Raw genomic sequence first — 21,151 nt, 5'->3', positions numbered from 1 at the left:
CTTTTCTGAACCACTGGCATTGTACTGATCTAGAAAACTTTTAAAATATGTTTAATGTTTACTTTTTAACTAGGGAACAAAGCCTGGGCAAGAAGGTGGAGTTGATCTTGGTATAGAAACTATTCAGTTTGGAGCCCCAGCTTCCAGTGGCAGTGACAATGAAGTTGTCCCTGTACTTTCTGAGAAGTCCACTGATAAGCTACCAGAGCCAAAAGAGCAAAGACAGAAACAGCCTCGGGCTGGACCCATCAAAGCACAAAAGGTAAAAGGTCCAATCTTTGGTACAAACTTTTAAACTTCAAGAAGTTCAGGCGAAAAGAGGTTACAAATAATGGAATAGAGTACTCCTTCAGTTAGGACTAAACTGATAAAAATTGCATTTCCCTTTTATATTTCCTAAAACAATCAACAAGTTGGTTCTTGGAAAGAAGACGGGGAATTCAGTTCAAGAAGCAGGTGTAAGTAAACAATATCCTCGCCTAGCAGAGTTTGTCCATTGATTCTGTGTTTGGAGAAAAGGACATGGCTAGAGCAGGGATGGGAGTACAGATGTGCAGTAGCTTTGTTGGGAGACTGGATGTGGTGGAGTGTTACAGTTTTGTTTTGTAGTTTGGGATTTTTGGTGTTTTCTTGAGTTTACTACATTCGGGCTTTGAGAGCAGTTTTGAAGCAGTTTTCTGCCCTGGCTACATCTACACAGTTTTCTCTGTTTCTTCCTGCCACCATGCCAGCCTCATCCTCCTCCAAATGACGCACGGGGCCCTGCTTAGTTTTGTAGCCAGGTTACCAAGATGAGTAAAACATCAAGTTACAGGAAAGTAGTGTTTTGAGGAAAGGGAAGAATGTGGGGGCAACTAATTTGAAGTCTCAAATTCTAATGCCAATGTCTGGATAATTAATTAATTTTTTTGCAGCTAATCTAGGAAGACTAAATAGTTAATCAAATTTATCTCAACCTAAAAAAAAAGTCACTTGCCCTTCAGAGATTTAGGCACTCCATTTGATCGTTATCGTCATCTTGTATTTCCGTTGCACTCATAAGGAGTAATGCTTTCACCTCCTGTCATTTAGATTACACTTGGTGATCTTTCAGGTTAATGAAATGTATTTTCCTGTTATTTCCACCTCCAGTGCATATTTATCTATGCATTGCTAGTACACAGCACCAGCTTCTTACTCCCAGAAAGAGATGGTTACAGCAGATGAACTTGGCTGGTGACTTAAAGAACTAGCTATTTCAATCCTTCTCAATGTCTGAGATTTGGCAGCAGTCCTGATGTAATTAAAGCCCTTTCTTTAGTTTTCTGGAAGACCGGGTGTTTCTTTTGTTGGTTGTGTTTGGATTGGTTTGGGCTTTTTTCCCCTAAAAAAAAAAAACTGTAATCTGAAAGTGCAGTCACGTACAGAATGAATTTAACTTCTACTGCATCAGGCACTCGGTGGGTATGTTGCAGTGCATGGTTTTTATTGCAAAATATAAAACTGATACTGCAGGGAAATAGGCAGTATTTAATACTGCTGGTGAACTGTAGTAACCCAGTACATTAAAACCCCATACCTCAGGTATACTAGCAACATGCTTAAAACTGCCCCTATGAAATCACTTAAAGATGCTGAGCCCTGAATTTAAATATATATAGAGTTTACACTGAGTTCCTCTTTTCTTCTTCATTATAGCTATTAAAGACTCGTGTAGATCTTGTTGAAAGACAAATGTGTGACTAAATGGTAAATTCATTGGGGTTTAATATTTGTGTGTACTCTTCTGAATGAGAGGGCTGTAATCCTTTAACTGTCTTGCTGACGAGAAAAAAAGCCCAACAAACAGTTCCTACACACCCAGCACCCTCATTGTGATATTGTTCACTATGAAGCCTAAATACAAATTTATGTTTGAGACTGCAGGAGTGTTGAACTAATACAGGCAATGTAAGAGGACCATACGTGAAACAAAACTATTTACCTTTCCAAGTATGACCTTAGTGTCTGGAGAGATTTCTGCCTCTATAAATTGTTAGAGCAAAAAATACTTGGGTTGAGGTGGGTCTAATATTCCTGATGGCTGCATCACAGAGCTCAGGCATCTGCTTTTATTGTTGGTTTCTTCTTTCCCTCAGAAAGCTAGTCTCTGCTGACCTCCTGAGAGTACCAAATACCTCCAGGGAAAATCCAACCTCCCCAAAGCCCAAAGACACTGTATTGTAAAGAGTCTTCATCTAACTCCTGAAGCAGCTCATTGTATTTCTAGAGACAATACCAGTAGCTTTGCTTTTTCCACCGTCAAAGGAATGAGATTTTAAGGACTGCCTTTAAGGAATTTTTGAGCTGCTCTGTAGTGAATAGTGCTGACTAGTCTCAGCCAGAAAGGATGTGGCAGAGCATTCAGGTTCCCTGAGGTCTTTCATTCTGCTTTAATTCAGCTGTACAAAAAGGAACTACTGAATTGCAGCAGTTATTCCAGCCATGGTGTCTCTGCAATATCAGGCAACACTTGCGTGTAGGTGTTTTATTTTTCCTGGCTATCCCCTTAGAGCTCAGTTCCTAGGAAAAAATGCTGCCAACATCCTTACATCAAGATATCTTTAAGTGAAGTTAGAGTCTTCTGTTCTGGTTTCCTGGGGCCCTGCAAAATCGTGATTCTCTGAAAATTTAAATAACCTGTATGTATATGAAGTCTTGTGGCTTTTATACTTTGTTGTGCTTCTCTTTTAAGGAGAGTCAAGCTGGCTTTCTGCTATAGGTTTTAACTAGATCTTTAGTCGAAGTCTGTCACTTCACATGAAACATGTATTGTTTGTAAACAAGAGTTTAGATTCTTAATGTTAAAAATGAATGCATTTCATGCATATTGCTAACTTAGCCTCAAATTATTTATCTGTTAGAAAATGCTTATTCTTCAGAAAAGTTTTGTCAAAATTATTTTAAGCATGTTAAAATATTCTTGTGGAATAGGACACAGAGGGGGAGAAATAACTGACAAGTTAACACTAACTTAGCTTCCAGACTTGAGTCCAGTAGAAAACAAAGAATATAAACCTGGTCCTATTGGGAAAGAGCGTTCTTTAAAGAACAGGAAGGTGAAGGATGCCCAACAGGGAGAGCCTGAGGGACAGGAGAAGCCATCTCCCACCTCTGTCAGAAGTCCAGAGCCTGTCACTACAAAGGAAACCAAAGCAGCAAGTGAACTAAGCACGGAAATAGGAACGATGATATCTGTGTCTGCTCCAGAGTTTGGAACAAACACAAAGGTAAGAAAAATACAGCCACATTACTGAGCACTATATATAAAGTGTTGCTACAGTGATGTAGTTTACATCTGGTTGTGTGCTGGTGGTTCCTGGACAGCAGAGCCCACTGAATAGCAGATGTGAAACATAGTGGTACTGCTTGAATTAAACAGTTTGCCAGAAGTGGTACAGAGACATGCTGTTTTCATGCCCCTGTATAAAGATCAGCTTGGAAGGTTTTAAAACTTTTTTTTGCTGCCTTATGAATGTGGAATCTCTGTCCTGAGCCGTGCTGCAGAGAGTAGTGCTGGAGCCTGGTATAGGCAGATTCTGTAAATTCACATGTATGTGATATATGCAGGATGAGTGCTTGATTTTAGCGCAGAACTGGAGTAGTGTGTGCAATCATTGGCTGAGTGCATGGGTGAATTGAAGCTGTGAATTAAGTGCTGTTCTGTGAAAAAAAGAAATCTCTAAAGTTAAAGTGTTGGATAAGGCTTGCTTGGTTACCTAAAAGGTCTGTATGTCAGCTCCTGTTGTCTTGGATATTGTGAAGGTACCACTTGCAGAACTCTTTCAGGATTTGAGGACTCGGTTGTCTGCATGGAACTACCCTGCCTTCTCTGACTGCTCAACAGTGAGATGGTGACTTGCTGTCAGGATTCATTGTTCTACAGCTCAGTTTTTAGCTGTGGTGCATTGATAGCACTGGCATAAAAACATCCACAGAGGTGCTCTCCTTTTTGCGTGAAGACCAGTGCAGGGTCTGCCTTCACTGCAGCACCATTGTGTTGAGAAGAACTAGTAGCTGTCATCTCTCAAATGTAAAGAAACTGCAGTTTGACCAGCTACTGGTTAATAGTTACACCTGCTTTGGCGAAAGAAAAATGTGTTTTTTGTGCGTTTAAAGCAGTTTTGTGAGTTTAGGCTCGAGTTTGCTGCATGCTGTCTCAATCTTCCTTCTCCTAGTCTTAAGCAGAAATTTCCTGATGCCATTTAGGAAAACTGATCCTCTGCAGAAGTTGCATTTATTGTTAAAGGAGTCTGAAATGCACATCACTTACAATTTATCTTTGTCATTGCGGGGGGAGGAAAGACAGTTTTGGATTTTCTTTTGCCAAGGTGTCATGCAAGCAGACGATGCTATCTCAGTGAAGTGTTACAGAGCAGGTGTTAAGGCAGATGCTTGTGTCCAACGTGGTAGGTGCAAACTTGATTTTTGAGTTGAATGGCAAATATGTAAAAAAAAATCAGTGCTGGGATTTCTCATCTTCCACCATAGTTTCCATCTTGTAAGTAGATGTGAAGGGTTTATATTGGTACCAGAAACAGATAAAGTGCCCCTCTTAGATGCAGGATCAGAAATGTAGAGCTGTCAACACCAGCTTGCTCAAATATTTGGTAACAGGGCTCTTTGTAGGTGTCATGTTCTTTCTCACTGTCTTTCAAGCTCCTGTTACCAGAGCTCAAGATCAGAGGAGATGCTTCTTCTAAGTCACGTACAGAATAGGAAACATATCTTTGTTGATTACTCCAGGCTAACTGGATATACAGTAGCTCTGCTGAAATCAGCGTAATTTCCACACTGCAGTTGTGTTTTTGATGTATGAGATCTTCAAAAGGGAAGTCTGGATTTTGTGCCTTTCTGGCCTTAGAACTGCCACAGTATCAAAGTGCCACGCTTCTGTCTTCCAGAGGGAAGACCAGAATGAAAGGAAATCTTCCAGTTTGTGCTGGGCATGAAAATTCCGAGTAATTTCTTCATTAAGTGGTTGCTAATAGAATCACTTAATAATAGGCCTAAATATTCCTGCCTCAACCATTTCAGATTTGCTTTTGAATTAGTTTGTCATGAGTAGTTCCAGGGGCATCAGCAAGTTTTTTTTCTATGAAAGAGTTGGGTCATCAGTCATATTTTGTATTCTGTGGAAGTTGAACCAGCAACCTGGAGATTGGATAAGATAAGCTTCATCTACATACTGCAGGAATAAACCAGTCTTGCTACTTTTTAAAATGTCTTCTAAAATGGGTGCAAATACTGTTCTGGCCTTGGAGTTCCTGTAATCATTTGTGTTACAACTGCTTTCTCTTGTCTTTGTACTCTGTAGCATTCATTAATGAGGGAAGAAGTGATGACATCTTTAACCTGATGTTCCAATGTCAAGTGTTGGAAGTTGTAGCAAACCTAAATGATTTCTCTTTTGACACTCTTCAATGCTCTTTTCAGAGACTGCTGCTCAGCTTTCAGGAAGGCACACTTTCTTTAGTGTGTTTGGTGATTTAAATGTCTGTAGAAGTCAAGCCAACTGTCCTCCTTCAGAAACAGAAGTTTTGTAAGAGAACTGTATCCATCCCAGAACAAGCATCTTAAAATCATGTGCATTTAATCATACAAAACTGCTTTACCTTAGCAACTGTATAAATAGAAATCAGCTCATACAGGGGAGATGGTTAAGTTTAGAATGTAAGCATGATGCTCCAAAGCAATTGCAGCTGTCTCTTGGGTTTTGCAGTATGTTTTGCAGTAATGGCAATCTGACATGTAAAGTCTTTGAACTGGGTAAAACACCTTACCTGTGCCTTTTCCCACCCTACCATGCCTAAGGTTCTGAATCTTTCAAATCACAGGAACAGTGAATAATACCTGGTTACAGACATGGCAGTGAAATTTTTCACAGGGAGTTTGTAACAGTCTTACAGAGATGCTTCTAAAAGCACAAAGGCTGTACTTGAGAATAAACTTAGAGTGTCTTGGGTGATTTATGTAAATCAGGAACAAATCAATAGCTAATTAATCCCATATAAAACACTGATCCTTTATAGCAAGGTCAGCTCTGAGGTCTGCCTTGTCCTTTTGTTCATAGTCACTTCAGGCTTTGTGATCTCTTTTTCTGGGGCAGAGTAGGTAGTTACTAAAAGCTTGCCTGTGCTTTTTCTTCAGGTATAAGTAACTTGCAGATAACTCCAAAAAAGCATGTGCAGGTTTTTTGTTCTAGCTATTATTACTGTTACTGGTTTATAATAATCAGTTGGTTTCTTCAGTAAAACAGTTGTAGAGGAGAATCACTTTAATTGAATTACAGAAGCTTATGGTGATAAACAATATCTAACAGAGATTCCTAGGCATAGGCAAATGAAGGATTGTGCTTAAACTACAGTTCTGGTGGCTAAACCGCTGTCTTACCTGCATGTTCAGCATGTGAGCAGTCCTTACAGAATGGTTCAGCATTGTACATATACTTCTAAAGGTGTCAGAGTTGATATGGTGGTTCGGTTTTAAGTCTACTGAAAAAGCAGTTTTATGCGGTACATTTGCAAAGTGAGAAAGTTAGCAGTACTTTGATCTGATTTCTTTTGTAAGTAATCTTGGTGCTGAGACCTTGTAAAAATTGCATCCAGACCTTGAAGGAATTTGAATAATGTTTTAGCTTGTCCTATTCTTCTACCAAAGTGAGCTCATCCTTTAAAGGAAGATTCTTTGTTAGAATCTTAGTGCTTTAATTGCTCTTTTAGGAGACATTGGCTTAGACTTGAGCAATAAATTGAGTGTGTTCTTTTTTAGTGGTTTTCCACCATACTGCTTGGGTGCAATTAAACAAGCATTTTGTGGTTTGTGCCTTCAGAATCATGTGTTGGAAAGTCCAGGCACTCATCAGCAGTTCTGCTGCTAATTTGTTCTTCAGTTACTTCTTGGTGTTTGATTCTGTAAAAATGATGGAGCGTTTTCTGGACTTCAGACATGGAAAACTTTGGAGATTGCAGTGCTTCTAGAGAGTGGATCTTGGCTAGTTCAGGGTCACACTGTTTGTCTAACAAAGTTTCTGGATCAGGTTCTGGTAACACCTGTTTGCCTGTCCAGAATATGCTCAGTAGATATCCAGTGATAAGAAATAAAACCCAGTGTTTGAGATGACTTTACAGAAGTACCAGTGCCTTTTTGTTCATTGTAGGTCATTCTCTAGATAGCTGACAGTGTTATCAATGACACGCAGTTTATACTCGCAACTGAAATGGCCACTGGCTACAGCTAGGTCCATGAAACTGGAGCTTGTTCATTGAGCATATTAACGTCAACTTACACTGTGACAAATAAACTTCAAGGAAAGCCTCTGGGTAGATGGGAAACTTCAGTTCTTTTCTTCTTGGAATTGCTGCCTAGTGCAGAAATCAGTAGACTTCACCATCCAGAGAAACTGACTTGTGACTTTCAGAGAGAAGACTTAAAGGAAGAAAAATTGTTTTGCAAATTGCAGCCATTCCTGTGTGTTCTTTTTAATCTGGAAGGCCTTACTTGTCATTGGTTTACCCAAGAAATTTCTCTATTTTAAGCTGCAGAAAGCTTTCAGCTAATAAATTTTACTTTTTAAATAGGCTAGAAATGCCTACAAATAGCTAATCAGTTACACTACAACAGTTCAGTGCCTAGTGTCCAGGTAGTACTTCGCTCTGTATATTCTTGCTTTACAGATTGTATTTTGGCTTGTCTCCAGATGTACATTATGAGGTCATGAGGCAAACTGTAATCTCCCAAGAATTCTTCTGACCTCAGTAGCAGTTCAGCAATAAAAATTGCTGGATATGCCTTCTAAGAAAAGAAAAGATATGAAATTCTAATCTTCTGTTGCCTGGTGAACTCCTCCTGTAGAAAGACTGACATCTGTCCAAGAAATTGAACTCTAATTTAGGTAAGGGAGATATTTTAATGGAATTATTTTTCTTCACAGGAGTCTGTAACAGACTACACTACACCTTCTTCTCATCCTAACACAATGGCTACTAGCAGTACAAAAATGGAGGAGACTTTGGTGACGAACGTAAGTCTATTGCAGTGATCATCTTGACTTTGAAGACAAGAAAATACTTTCACACTTTAAAGCACAAAATAGTGCCTTCAGAAACAAGTCACTAGGGTTTCTTTCATGTTAACTAGAGTTGCATTGCTCAGTAATCTTACTCTGAAGCAGATTTGGTTTTGATTAGTATCTCTTCTGGAATTCCTCAGGTATTTTCTTGCCTTCTGATCAGCCAAAATGGGCTAAAGAGCACAGAAAGTGGAGATATTTCTAGGGAAAGTGCACAGAAAGTGGAGATGTTTCTTTTTTTCTGAAAAAAAAAGAAAAAAAAGCTAAAAGGTAGGCCTAAATGAGGAAGTGTGCTCTCAACAGCACTTGGGACTTGAATCTAGAACCAGTAGCAAAGCCCTGTAGGTGAGTTTGAAGAAAGGCTTTTACAAACAGGGCAGTTCTGATCTGTAGCCAGAAATCACAGCAGCTGCATGTAAAGGGAGCAGCTTCAGTAGGCTTTCAGTTGATCTGTTGCTATGGAGATGAGATGTTCAAAGTCCTCATAAAAGCAGTGATCCTGGCTGTGAGCATAGTGTAATGATTGAGAGGACCAACTGGGTTGTGACTTGCAGTGAAATCAAGTTTGTCTTGAGTGTGCTGGGATGTCAGGGAGCTTGGATCTTGTGATTTTTGTTGGTTTGAGTAGCAGAAATAGAATTACAGCTCAGAGTTGAGTCAGTTGTTGATTGAGGAAAGAAAGAATCATACAGTAGGATCTCAGGTTTTTATGAAGATGCTTTTCAGCTTACTGCAGCATCCTTTAAAGCCATTTGGAAGCAATACTGGTTGAACTTTTCTGCTGGGTTTTCTGGTGGTGTGGTTTCTGTCTTTGGTGGTTAGTGTGGAAGACTGAATTCTTTGTGTTAGTGTGGGCTCCCCTGTGGGGTGTTGGAGTTTGATTTCCAGCACAGAATATAAGGGCTTCTGGCACATAGGATCTGTGCTATTACCTGCTTCAAAGCTTCAATTTCTATGTCTTTTGGATGAGCCTTATCTCATCCAGCAGAAGTCCATTAGGTATGCTCTGAATGGAGAACGAAATGGTTAGAAGTAACAGACTGGCCACTGGAGTATTTTTTATCCACTTCATTTAAAACTTCTAGGAAATCAGTAAGTTTTTCTTAGGCAATGAGAGCAATAGCATTATGTCAGGTTTATTTCCTTAAGTTTCACATCTTTCATCTTTCGAAAGAGAAGAAAACTGAATTCAGTTATTGGATGGCAAATCCATTTTGGTTTGTTTCATGGTCCTGTGACTTTGGAGGTTTATAGCTTCCTCTTTTCAGAAACTGAATCTTGGAACTCAAGGTCATGGCACCCCATGTACTGTATTTGTACAAAAGGGGACAAACCTGTCTTGAAGAATTTTTCATATCAGTAAACTGAAAATATACTTTAAATCCCAAAGCAGAAAATTGGTATTTGTTTATGCAGAAGACATGGACATTTTAGAACCTTAGTCTTCATTCAGCCTTTTAAAGAGAGATGACAAGCATCTCAGAACCTGCTGAATGGCCTTTCCCCACCTACCAGATTTTTACCTTATTTTATCAAAATCTCCCTGCAAAATGCTCAAGCCTTGAAGAAATTGTAGCTCACTTAATAAAGCTTGAGCTTTGCTTTTCTGGGGCTTTTGTAGTAGACATAGTTAGAATGTGATGTGTGTTGCCTGCCTTTCAGGTGCCCCTGCCCCACACCCTTCCCCTCCCTAGGAGGGAGACTCTACAACAGAGCTCCAGCCTAACTCCAGTTTCTCCCGCTACCGTCGACCTCACCCTCAAGGTATGTACCACATCCCTCTAAGGGTCGTTTTCTTGCATGCAGGGGAAAAAGTTAATGGAGAACTTGCTGGTGAACTTTTTTTTTTTTTTTTTTCTCTCAAGAGCCTTCCTTTTATTTCCTCTGCTGAACTGCTTTTGCATATAAATGGATGGCTGGAACACAAGACTATCAAAGGATGCATTTAAATTATAAATCTCTAACCCCGTTTTGCATTAACACTTGGCATCTCAACCAATCTTGGCTCCAAATGCCCTGAAAAAAAAAAATCATAGTATTTTAGCATTGTACAATAGTGTTCATGACAAACCATCAGAATCTGACTGAGGGTTTTTGAGAGTTTAGCTGAAAGTAAGTTGCCTGGTTTAGTATTGAAGGCTGTAAGGAGTTGCTGGGTAAGCCAAACTTGATTTCTATTATCTGTAAGATTTTGGAGCAGGCTTAATGTGGTATTGAGTTGAATGGCCAAAGTTCTGAATAATGAGATGTAGGTGGTATGTTGATGTCTGTGAAGGGCAGCTTGATCAGCTAGTCAGAATGTGTTTTCTTGTGCTGTGTTACGTTGTTTTTTGCTCTCCAGCATAGAGCAGGTATGTAGAATATTTTGAATGATTTTCCTATTTTGTTGGATTTTGGACTGTGTGCATTGTATAACTCACTAACATAGAGTTGGACTCTAGCTTTTGCTACTGTATCTCTAGAAGGTTTTGGTCCTTTTGGTTTTGTTTTTTTTTTGTTTTGGTGTCCTAGATCTGTCCGTGATTGTGACCACAGGTGACTGAACCAGTAGAAATACTGTTGCTGCTTCTGGTATTAAGGAAGAGTGATGTCTGAACTTAGTTTCTCTAATTTTTGAAAAGAGGAAATGAAACTAGGGATTGGAGGAGAAGCTTGGTTGTCAGTCCCAGTGAGACTTGTGTCTCACTGTCATGATTTGACAGCTGCTTGCTAGTGTTCTCTACAGATGATAGTTATTAATGATCTCTTGTTGAATCTTTGCTTTTCTTTTTTTAACACTTTATTTCCTGAAAAAAAAAAAGTGACTTTAAAACAGTAGACCAGCAAAAATGGGAGATGGCTGGAGAGGGACAAGTAGTTTAACAAAAATTTGGTTTTCTGTTGCATTCTTTTTTAAGAAATTACCATAATCTGACTTTCTGGCGCCTGAAAGCATTTTTTGAAAATAGCACTTTCTAACTAGCAGCTGGATATCTGATTCACATGTAATACAGGTAGGAATGTTACTATAGCATGATCCTGCAAAGAATGTGACACTGCTCAGTTAGAAAGCAAACCGTGGTGTTTGTGTCATTCATCCTACAGTTTCTTTTTCTGCCGTTCTGGTGTTAGTGATTTGATCGCCTTCTCGGTCAATGACAGGTTTTGGATGCGTGCTAACAAAGTATGTCAAAGATCCATATTTTGAGGCTGCCTTGAAGAACACTGACCAGAATGTGAATGGAAAGGCATTTGGAAGCAGCATTATCTCTGATTTCTCTATTCCAGCCATTGGAGCTCTACCTCCTTTTTGCAGACACTGAAGGCAAAAAGCTTGTTTTGAAGCGTACACTAAGACTATCTTGTGGTCCAGACAGAGCAGAGCTGCTCTTTGTGTTTTCCTCTTCAATATAATGATTGCTTCTTTTAAAAAATACTTCCAGTGCAGCAGAGAGGAAAGGTTTTCCATCATTCTTTTAAAAGAACCAAATCTCCAGGCTCTGCCTCCATAAAGGAATAATTCTTGCCCCTCCTTTTTCCTCAGTCTCCTATCAATGGAAAGCTCTTTGTGAGGAGACTCAGTAGGGGAACTGAGCCACAGTTGCTCCCACTGCTTGACATCATTCTGACAGTGTGTAGGTATGAGGCAGTCTCATTGGGAAGGCTTGTTGAGATCTCTTGCTTCCTCGGAGTAGCTTTGCTAAACACACCTTTACCAAGGCAGACATCCTCTTAAGGACTTAGTTGATGGGGCTATTGGTAGGTAAGGAGCTGAGCAAACTTAAATTCAAAGCAATCTTAAACTGAGCAGCTGGGCTCTCTTTGACATTCTGAGGTTCTACATAAATTCCTGTATACAAATCTGGTCTAGAATCCGACATGTTTTGACTTTCTTTTTCTGGTCACTTAAACCTTGTTGTGCTTAAGGATGTGCACATTGGTATTTGTCTCCAGCTAAGTTTTGGGGTAATACATACTGGACTATCATTGCAATGTGATGGCCCCATTGGGTCAACAGTGAAGAGAAGCCTCAAGCAACTGTGATCTCCAACTAGTGCTCTTGTTCTCCCATAACTAAGCAAACAGTGAAACTATACATACCGCTGTCCTCAGCCTCACTTAATTTAAAGCCTCTTACTCCATATCTGGTCTGTAGATGGTGCTACATAGGCACTCTTAGAGTACCAGTCTCTTTTACATCTTTTTTTCTGGCATAAGAAGTTAGAGATTGTAAGGAGTTCTCTGAAAGCAAAGCTGCTAGAAAACTCAGAACCATCTTATATGCTCTTTAATAAAAATTTGAAAATGGAAGACAAAAGTCAGTGGGTAGGTTAACTTTTACTATGAATAATTTCTCCCAAACATCATGAAATTCACTGAACATAATATAAGCTGCTACACTTTTTCTCTGTGCAGACATTCACAGCTATTTCTTCACTTCCTCTTAATACTAGTGCAGTACAACACTTCACCCTGTCTTGCCAGAGCCTGTGATGTTCAGAAAGGAGCTTGTAGTCTTGCCTGTACTCCACCTTCAGCAAAATTCAGCAGATTAATAATCAGTTCTGAAATTTGCCCTGTCTGCAAGAATTTGAACCAGTTTGGAGGAAAATATTGTGGAGGGGAAACTGAGAATGACTTTGTGTAACAAAGTCTTCCTCCTTGCTCTTTATTCTCTTGAGGAATACAGAACTCCACTTTCTGCATGGAAAAGTACTGATCACCTGTTATCCACTTCTTTTGAGATAGCTTTACTTTTTTTATCACTTCTGAAGCATCTACACAAATATCCTAAGTCATGTTTGGTCTGTCCGTGTGCCTAACTTACGCAAAACAGGGTAGGTTAAAAGTATGACTTTGAGAGACTGCAAATCCCCGTTAGGGGGCTCTGTTGATCCAAGGTCAGACTTGGTGAGTATGTATTTGTCCCTTTACATATACTGTTAAAGACAGAACCTGGCCTTGAGAAGCTTATAGTCGCCAGATGAGCGATTTTAGCCTATGGCATCCACCTCTGCTAGCAAAACCTTTTCTTCGGCTGGATGCAGCTGAAGGTTGTAGAGAAGTCCGTGGACTGTGTTTGAGCCTTTAAATTAGTGAGTGTGGTCTGAACGTTAATATTTCCTTTTCAGTAGTCATTCAGCATTGTCTCAGTTCAGATTTGGCATTGCTTGTCTAATGTAGCAATAATTAGGTTATTGGCTGCAGTAAACCAGTAGTTCTTTCCACTTCTGGTGGAAGATAATTGTGTATAAAATACTTAAAATGAAGCTTCATCTTCATTGTCGCAGAAGACTTAGAATTATTGCAGAAATAAGGAGCATGAAGCATTCTTAGCATTCATGTAAAGCACTGTGCACAAGCTGTGTCAGCTTGTGATTGCTTTTTGAACAAGCAGATGCTTTGAGAATCTAAACTCGACTACTCATGTTTACTGAAATAAGTGTTAGATATTTTTGGTGGTCACGCAAAGTGGATGATTTACCAAGAAAGCAAGGGGCCGTTTCATTTAAATGGCCCAAATAACTTGTAAATAAGGATTTAATGGAAATATGTAGAGGTTTCTTACCTTTCTTTTGCTGACTGTGTCTTTTGCTCTTCATGTCAAACAAAACCAAGCCAAATTAGTGTGAGTGAATTCTCTTTTGAGCGTTGAATGTTAAGACAGTGAACTGTGCACATGTGCAGTTGGGGCAGATAAGAAGCTCCAGCTTAAGGCTGTATGCTTTTTGCATGAACAGAGTTGCACGATCGTAGTGACTTTTTAAAAAGAGGCTCGCATGAAGCCTGAATTGCCTTTTGAACTAAGAAGGACTGTTAAAAAGATGACGACTGCTTGACTAGTTGAAACTTCCTAATAAATGAGAAAATTTATTTTCTTTTAAACAGATGGAGTCTGCACGCAAAGCGTGGGAGAATTCCCCAAACATGGGGGATAAGAGTTCGCCAGTGACCTCAGCAGCATCTCCCATTGCTGGTGGCAGTGGCAGTAGCAGCAACAGCAGCAGCAACACAGGGCCAAGCAGTGGTACTTACAGCTCTTTCTCTAGTGCATCAATGCCTCCTATACCTGTGGCCTCAGTCACACCAACAACTTCACTTTCAGGTACCAGAAGTCAAGGTTATAGTATCCTGTTGTACTGTTTCTTGGTTATGTTTTTCAAGAGATTAGATTCCCTTTGGAATTACGTTCTATGCAAAGCTAACAGAAGTTTTACACTAGTATGAATTGTTGGATCTGAACAGCAGCTTCCCAGATACATTTTGAACAAGGTAATAATTCACCTGTTTCAGTCAGTTGTGTAGAATACTAAGGTATCTCTCCACCTATGCTACTTACATGGACTTGAAACAGGAGGTAAACTTACACTGTTGGCTGCCTTATTTGTTTTATTTTGTTCAGCTGAACAAAGGCAAGCAAGTTGGTTTTTCAAGCAGATGGTAGTTCTGATATCCAGCTAATAGCAGTCTTACTTTCATTTTTGCTTTTGAAGTCAAAGTTTTGACAGTTCATACCAAAACCCCTATGTAATAGGCAGAGCAAATGTCCAGCTGCTGTTCGCAAGCAGCTCTGATTTCCACCTCGGTTCTTCACAGCAAACAAAAGTCTGATGACTGCAGAAAGGTGAGGCTTTGAAATATTTTTAGCTGGTTTGTGACTTATCAAAATTTATTGTTGATTTATTGTTTCTCCTAGGAGCTGGAACGTATACAACCTCTTCACTGAGTACAAAGACTGCAAGCACCTCAGACCCTCCTAATATATGTAAAGTGAAACCACAGCAGTTGCAGACAAGCAGCCTAGCTTCTGCCAGTCACTTTTCCCAGCTGAGCTGCATGCCATCCCTCATTGCCCAGCAACAGCAAAGTTCCCAGGTCTATGTGTCTCAGTCCGCAGCAGGTAATAGTGTTTGTGGCCAAGAAGCCACGAGTCTGGGGTTTTTTCGAGTTTTGAAGCTTGAAAGTTGACTTCAGTTCTGGTTTTATCTGCAGTAAAAACAAAATGATGGAGAGCATTCTGTAAGCAAATACTAATTGTGTCTTATGCTAAATATGCAAGTTCTATTGGTAAATATAAAGATAATGCTGTGTTGTTAGTTTGTTGAGGAAAGTAATTTTGAATCTTTTAATGTATCATTTTTCTGTCCCAGAATTGTAAATCACTGTTTTTAAGACCAAGAATGATTTAGTCTTGACTTCTTAAAGTGCTGCAATAATTTAGAATGTCTTTTTCTTTAAAGAAAACTCTACATATAGTTAATCTAAATTACATGACAGTATAGCATGTTCTTTCCATTCCTTCACCCGAATGCCAGTTTTGGCCAGGAGCTAGTGCTCATCCCCCAGGAACTGAATGGGGCTGGAGATCCATATGCAAGACCAATAGATCCTTGGGGGTGAATCTGAAAAGATACCAAAGCTGGTTAGGTGCCTAGCTCTTCAATTGTGCTTCTTCTCCAAGTCTGTCTGGTACCTGTCACACTGGGAAGTGCCAACAGTGGCTGCATCACTAATTCTTGATGAAAACCTTTGTAGCAGGGAGATGTTTGGAATCAGGTACTAACTCTATTGCTTTTCCTGAGGTACTGCAGCTCAAATCCCAGCATTTTATATGGATACAAGTCATCTATTCAATACTCAACATGCACGTTTGGCACCACCTTCTCTGGCTCAACAGCAAGGCTTTCAACCAGGGCTTTCTCAGGTATTTGGAGATTTCTTATTTCTTTTTTTCCCCCATCCTTTTCCAAATTGCATTTAAAGCTCTACTAATGAGCTAATTGGGGCAGGGGAGAGTTGGGACTAAAGGCTGCAAAAATGAGGTCATGCTTACCGTTGCTATTTCATTTTGATGCATGCAGACAGTTGTTTGATCTCTTCTGTTCCTGAGAATGAAAGCATTTTTCCTGAAAGTTGAGAGAACAAGCTTTCACTCACAAATACATTTTATCTAAAAGTACATATTCAGTGGAGGTGTTTATTTGGCCATGTTAGTGCAGGCTTATTCAACTTCTGTAGTACAGAATTGCATGCAGCCTTGTGCAGTTGTTTGGTACACAAATCTAAATGATTGATTCAGTTTCTGCTGGTTATTTGCAAGGAAAAGTGTAAAATCTAACTAGAAAGTAATTTTCTGAATGGGAGCAACACCAGCTCTGCTTGCAGCTTTGGGATTTGAAGTTTTCTGTTTACTTTGTATAATGTTAACACAAATCTCCTAGCACACATTTAACTGTAGCTTTTCTGCATTACTTTGGTCCTTGGGATATCGAATGGTTTCTTTTTTACGCAGCCTGCTTCAGTTCAGCAGATCCCCATCCCCATCTATGCACCCCTACAAGGACAGCATCAAGCTCAGCTGAGTTTAGGAGCAGCACCAGCTGTATCACAAGCCCAAGAGTTGTTCAACTCATCCTTACAACCGTATAGGTAGGTAGCATAAATGAATTTATTTGGGGTTTGAGAGGCAGAATTTATAGAACTCGCTTCTCTGCAGACCTGTGTTCAATAGCTGCCTCATCTTCTCATTTTCCGCAAAATACCTTGTCTGTTTGCCTGAGAACTCTGTATGTGGATTGTCTGGCTAGTTTGCATGTGTAGATGTAGTTATGAAATCATTGGTTCAAGAATTACACATGATATTTTGTATCTTTAGGAAACCAAACTAAGAAGTTGAAAGCATCAGTCAATCATACAAAGAGAAGAAAAAAAAAGGGAGGGGAGAATTTGTCCCTTTAATTCAAAAATTATTTTCTAATCAAACAAATGTTGTAGCCTTGAAACACTTTGAAATCCTAGTTTGAACCCCATAGGTGGTAGAAACTTAATTTCAGATGTGCAGGGTATGTTTTAGAATAAATGTTTTCTGTTTGCTGCAGAAGATAATAGGAAGACAAGTATTGAAATGGCCTTTCCAAAAGCTTCCTTGCAGTTCCTGTCATTTCTGATTCACAGTGGTGTAATTCTGACAAATGTTGTTAGTTTTACTTTGAGAAAGTTTCTTTGAAAATATAATTACAGGGTTTTGCATGTGCTGTCGAAAAACCTGCTTGTTGCAATGCAGAAGGCTGAAGCCACAGAAGTTTTAATTGACTACATGTGTATCCTGACTCTGTGCTTGGCTGACTTTGGACCAAATATTGCTTGTCCTGCCACAGCTGACAGAAGTTGTTGCAAACAGTTGACTAGTTAAAGAAATACAATCAGTCTGGCATGTGGTCCAGATTATATAAACACTTCTGGCTGATCTGGTCACACACAAACCCAGTATTTAATGGAGTTTTGGGTTGTGCTATTTATGAGTATGAATACTTCCCTACATCATTAAAGGTGCAGAGGAGGATAGGCTTTGAGATACATAGGTTACTGGATTTAAAAAAAAAAAAGCTTTTGGGAATCTCTTTGGCTACATTGACAAGAGGCCCCTGCATAGCTTCTGGGAAAGTTTCTGCAGTGCTCAGAGTGTAGCTGTTCTGCAATTAAGGAAAGGTACGGAGCAAAGCTAACCTGGGTGTTCCATTGGGCAAATACATAGCCACTATGCTACTAGATTAACAGGACCCGTGTTATGCTGATGCATATAGAGTAAGTGATAAAGTGAAAAGTTTTGAAAGGGCCACTTATTAAAAAACTTAATTCTTCAGTCTGAAGGTGGCTGCTCAGTAGGCTCTTAAAAGAAATGTTTGGATAGATCTTCTGGTGGACTAAACCAAACCTGTTTATGGTGCTTTGCTGTACCGTGTATGGGAGTGGAGGGAGGGGTTAAACAAACTACAGCTTCCCCATGATGGTGATAAGGGAATTGAATATCTGGTTAAAAGTAAAGGCTGTGCTGTCTGTGCTACTATTTTTAAGTCAAAACATTCGTTTGGAAGCTACAATTGTCATCATTCAGTGATTTAACCTGTAAATATTAAAAGCTGGTCTACCAAGATATGTGAACAAAGCAGTTTATGACTAAGTGGAACTATTCACATGTGGTACTTCCCCACAGTCCTACCTTACAGCAGAGGAACTCAGAACTGGTAGTTTCTGTATGTTCTGTTAAATTGTGCACACTAAAATAATTTTTGCATATCTAAATAGCCAAGTGTACTTTAAGATTTAAATAAAAGCCTAGCCATCATTTGCTGTGGCTTTAGTAGCACCCATTATTTTGTTGTGTGCAAAGTACATAGAAAAAACCCTACCTGTCTCAGGTGAAGATCTGTTCAATAGAGCTAAGTGGTTTAATTCCATTTAAAGGATATAACCTATGTTTTTAATTTTTAGTGGCTCGTTGTTGAACTCTGTTTGTGTTTTTATGTGTAATACTTCAATTCCCTACAGATCCCAGCAAGCTTTTATGCAAAGTGGTTTGTCTCAGCCATCGCCAGTAGTTCTGTCTGGTACAGCCTTACACAACTTCCCGGCAGTACAACACCAGGAACTTGCTAAGGCACAGTCAAGCCTGGCATTTCAACAGACTTCTAATACACAACCTATTCCTATCTTATATGAACATCAACTTAGTCAAGCTTCAGGACTGGGAGGCTCTCAGCTGATTGATACGCATATTCTCCAGGTAGGAAATGCTCCAAAATGCAAAACTTCTGCAGTAGTTCGATACAGATACTGCAATAATAAATCAGTTATTGCTCATCTTGGGATAAGCCCAACTCTGGTAATTACATGATCATCAAGGTGGCAGGAAACCTAAGATTGTTGGAAGAGAATGTTCATTTAATTTCATAATGGTATATTAGCATAATCTCTGAATGGAGGATTATTCTGCAAACTACAGGCCTCCTTGCATTTCATAGAATCATAGAATAGTTAGGGCTGGAAAGGACCTTAAGATCATCTAGGTCCATCCCCCCTGACATGAGCAGGGACATGTCACACTAAACCATGCCACCCAAGGGTTCGTCCAGCCTGGCCTTGAACACTGCCAGGGATGGAGCATTCACAACCTCCCTGGGCAACCCATTCCAGTGCCTCACCACCCTAACAGGAAAGAATTTCTTCCTTATATCCAGTCTATTTCAGTTACTAACAGGAGCTTCGGGTTTAATTTCTGTTATAGCAGATGATTAAAAGGCAGTTATGCCATTTGCAAATGACAGCTGAAACCTTCAGGTTGTCAGCTTCCTATGCTGTGGTTTCAGCTGTACTGGCTGAAATAACAGAATGATGTGTCATACTGTCTCAGAACTGCTCTCCTGAGTGTTCTTAATTTATGGTGTGTCTCACTCTTCCTAGGCCAGAGCTACACTCACTCAAGCTTCAAATCTGTACTCTGGGCAAGTTCAACAGCCTGGCCAGAGCAATTTCTACAACACTGCACAGTCTCCCAGTGCTCTCCAGCAGGTAAACTGTGGCATGGTAAATTTCCTAAATTGTATTCTTCTTAAAAGCATGTTGTTGATGGTGGATTTTGTGGCATGGGGGTGGATGTGGGGCTGAGACAATCTTTAATTCTTCCAAAATTGGTAGCTAAGGAGAACTATTACAGCAGCACTAAAAAACTGAATTGCTGAGAAGTTGGATGGCCTGCAAGTTCTCGTTGATCATTTGTCATCTTTCTCTTAAATAGTTCATTTTCCAGTGCCAGGCAAAAATTCAGTTGGTATAGTGATATTGCTAATTAACTGAGGCATATACTGCCTTTATGAGGACAGGTATCAGTGATGGCATCTAGAGAGAGACAGACAAACTCCATATGCTTAGCGCAGCCTAATTGTTAACATCAAATCTGATTGAGATGGAACTTCAGAGCTGCTGCATATGGCAGTGATACCATATATACAGAAAAAAAAAAGTCAGCAGACAGATGATCATACGTGCAAACAAGAGAGCGAAGTCAGTAACCATTAACCTACATCAGGAGGTTTGTAAAATAAACTCTAGTGAATTTTAATATTTTTAAATTCTTTTGTGAAAGAACTGCTAATTTGATGTGTGCAAGGAGTCTGTTGTATTCACAGGATGCTGTCGAGTGGTTTCCATCTTCTGGTGCAATTTTTATATAAGTGGCCTTAAAAAAAAAGCTCTGTGATGAACTGGTTTATTATAATACATATACGTAAAAAGTTGCCAAGACAAATCTAGAAGGGTCAGATTTCTGTTGGAAATCTAGCATAAGATTTTAAAGATATTTTAGAAGGGTTAGTGCCTTTAATGTGTTCAGACTTGTGTGTCTATACTTCTAACGTGTTACCCTTCAGAACTGTAGGAAGTCTTTCACATCTGGACAGTATCATTCTTCTAGTTGCACTTAGAATATCATTTTGCAGGCTGTGGATTGATGGTCAGTCTAGGAAATGCAGTAACTCCTGTCAGTCACGTCACTGCTGTGGTATTTTCACATTTGTCACTACCATTCTGTGGTGTTTTCAGCCCACAGCACTCCCTGTTAATGCAAGCAAGGGACAACAGCATGATGCTTGGTGGTGGCTTTTTTTAAGCAGGGACTGCTGGTTGTTGGGAGTCTGGGAAAGTAAAATCTAGTTTTCATCTCGGTGTCCTTACGATGACTAAAAGTATTTGAAGTAAGTTTTGAGTTGAAATAAATTTATTTCTTGATACAATGAAATCATGTTGAATGATGAGTTGGGAACTAACATGCAGCTTTGTTTCTGAAAAGCAAAGACACCGATTCCATTAAAACTGATTATAAAGACAGGCTAAACATTTCGCAGCTCTCTGGATAAATGTACAAACTCATTAAGAAATTACAGAGCTAGTAAAGAAAGTTAAATAATGGCCCCTGTGTATACGTTACTGTTGGTTTTGTACTTTTCTTCCAGGTGACGGTACCTTTGCCAGGATCACAAATTTCTTTGCCCAACTTTGGATCCACAGCACAGCCACTTATTGCCCTACCCCAATCTTTACAACCACCACTACAGCACACACCACCACAAGCGCAGGCTCAGAATCTAAGCAGACCTGCACAAGTAACTCAGCCTTTCAGAGGGTTGATCCCAGCAGGAACTCAGCACAGCATGATCGCTGCAACTGGAAAGGTAATAATATTGGTATCTACAGTACAAAAATTAATACAAAGCACAGCTGTATCCTGTTTTATAGAATTGGCGTGGC

The 21,151-nt window shown here is 39.6% G+C and overlaps 1 protein-coding gene across 15 annotated transcripts in view; it reads left to right on the top strand.

Moving 5' to 3' along the window:
- PRRC2C (proline rich coiled-coil 2C) overlaps window positions 1-21,151 on the top strand; it is a 78,913-nt gene that overhangs the window by 48,485 nt on the left and 9,277 nt on the right. For 6 of the 15 annotated variants that reach the window (XM_057427394.1, XM_057427393.1, XM_057427389.1 and 3 more), the window contains exons 21-31: window positions 74-262; window positions 2,997-3,248; window positions 7,952-8,041; window positions 9,752-9,853; window positions 13,958-14,174; window positions 14,766-14,969; window positions 15,652-15,773; window positions 16,362-16,498; window positions 18,398-18,632; window positions 19,310-19,432; window positions 20,857-21,075. In XM_057427394.1, coding sequence (XP_057283377.1) covers window positions 74-262; window positions 2,997-3,248; window positions 7,952-8,041; window positions 9,752-9,853; window positions 13,958-14,174; window positions 14,766-14,969; window positions 15,652-15,773; window positions 16,362-16,498; window positions 18,398-18,632; window positions 19,310-19,432; window positions 20,857-21,075 — 1,890 coding nt within the window. The remainder of the gene's footprint in view (window positions 1-73; window positions 263-2,996; window positions 3,249-7,951; window positions 8,042-9,751; window positions 9,854-13,957; window positions 14,175-14,765; window positions 14,970-15,651; window positions 15,774-16,361; window positions 16,499-18,397; window positions 18,633-19,309; window positions 19,433-20,856; window positions 21,076-21,151) is intronic. The other 9 variants (XM_057427392.1, XM_057427395.1, XM_057427397.1 and 6 more) reach the window with 7 other exon arrangements.

The sequence above is a fragment of the Pezoporus wallicus genome, unplaced genomic scaffold (genome assembly GCF_028554395.1).
Source record: "Pezoporus wallicus isolate ANWC-B61680 ecotype Strahan unplaced genomic scaffold, APGP_CSIRO_Pwel_v1 scaffold_7107, whole genome shotgun sequence".
In the NCBI taxonomy this organism is placed as follows: domain Eukaryota; kingdom Metazoa; phylum Chordata; class Aves; order Psittaciformes; family Psittacidae; genus Pezoporus; species Pezoporus wallicus.
This window is presented reverse-complemented; position numbering and strand designations above follow the sequence as displayed.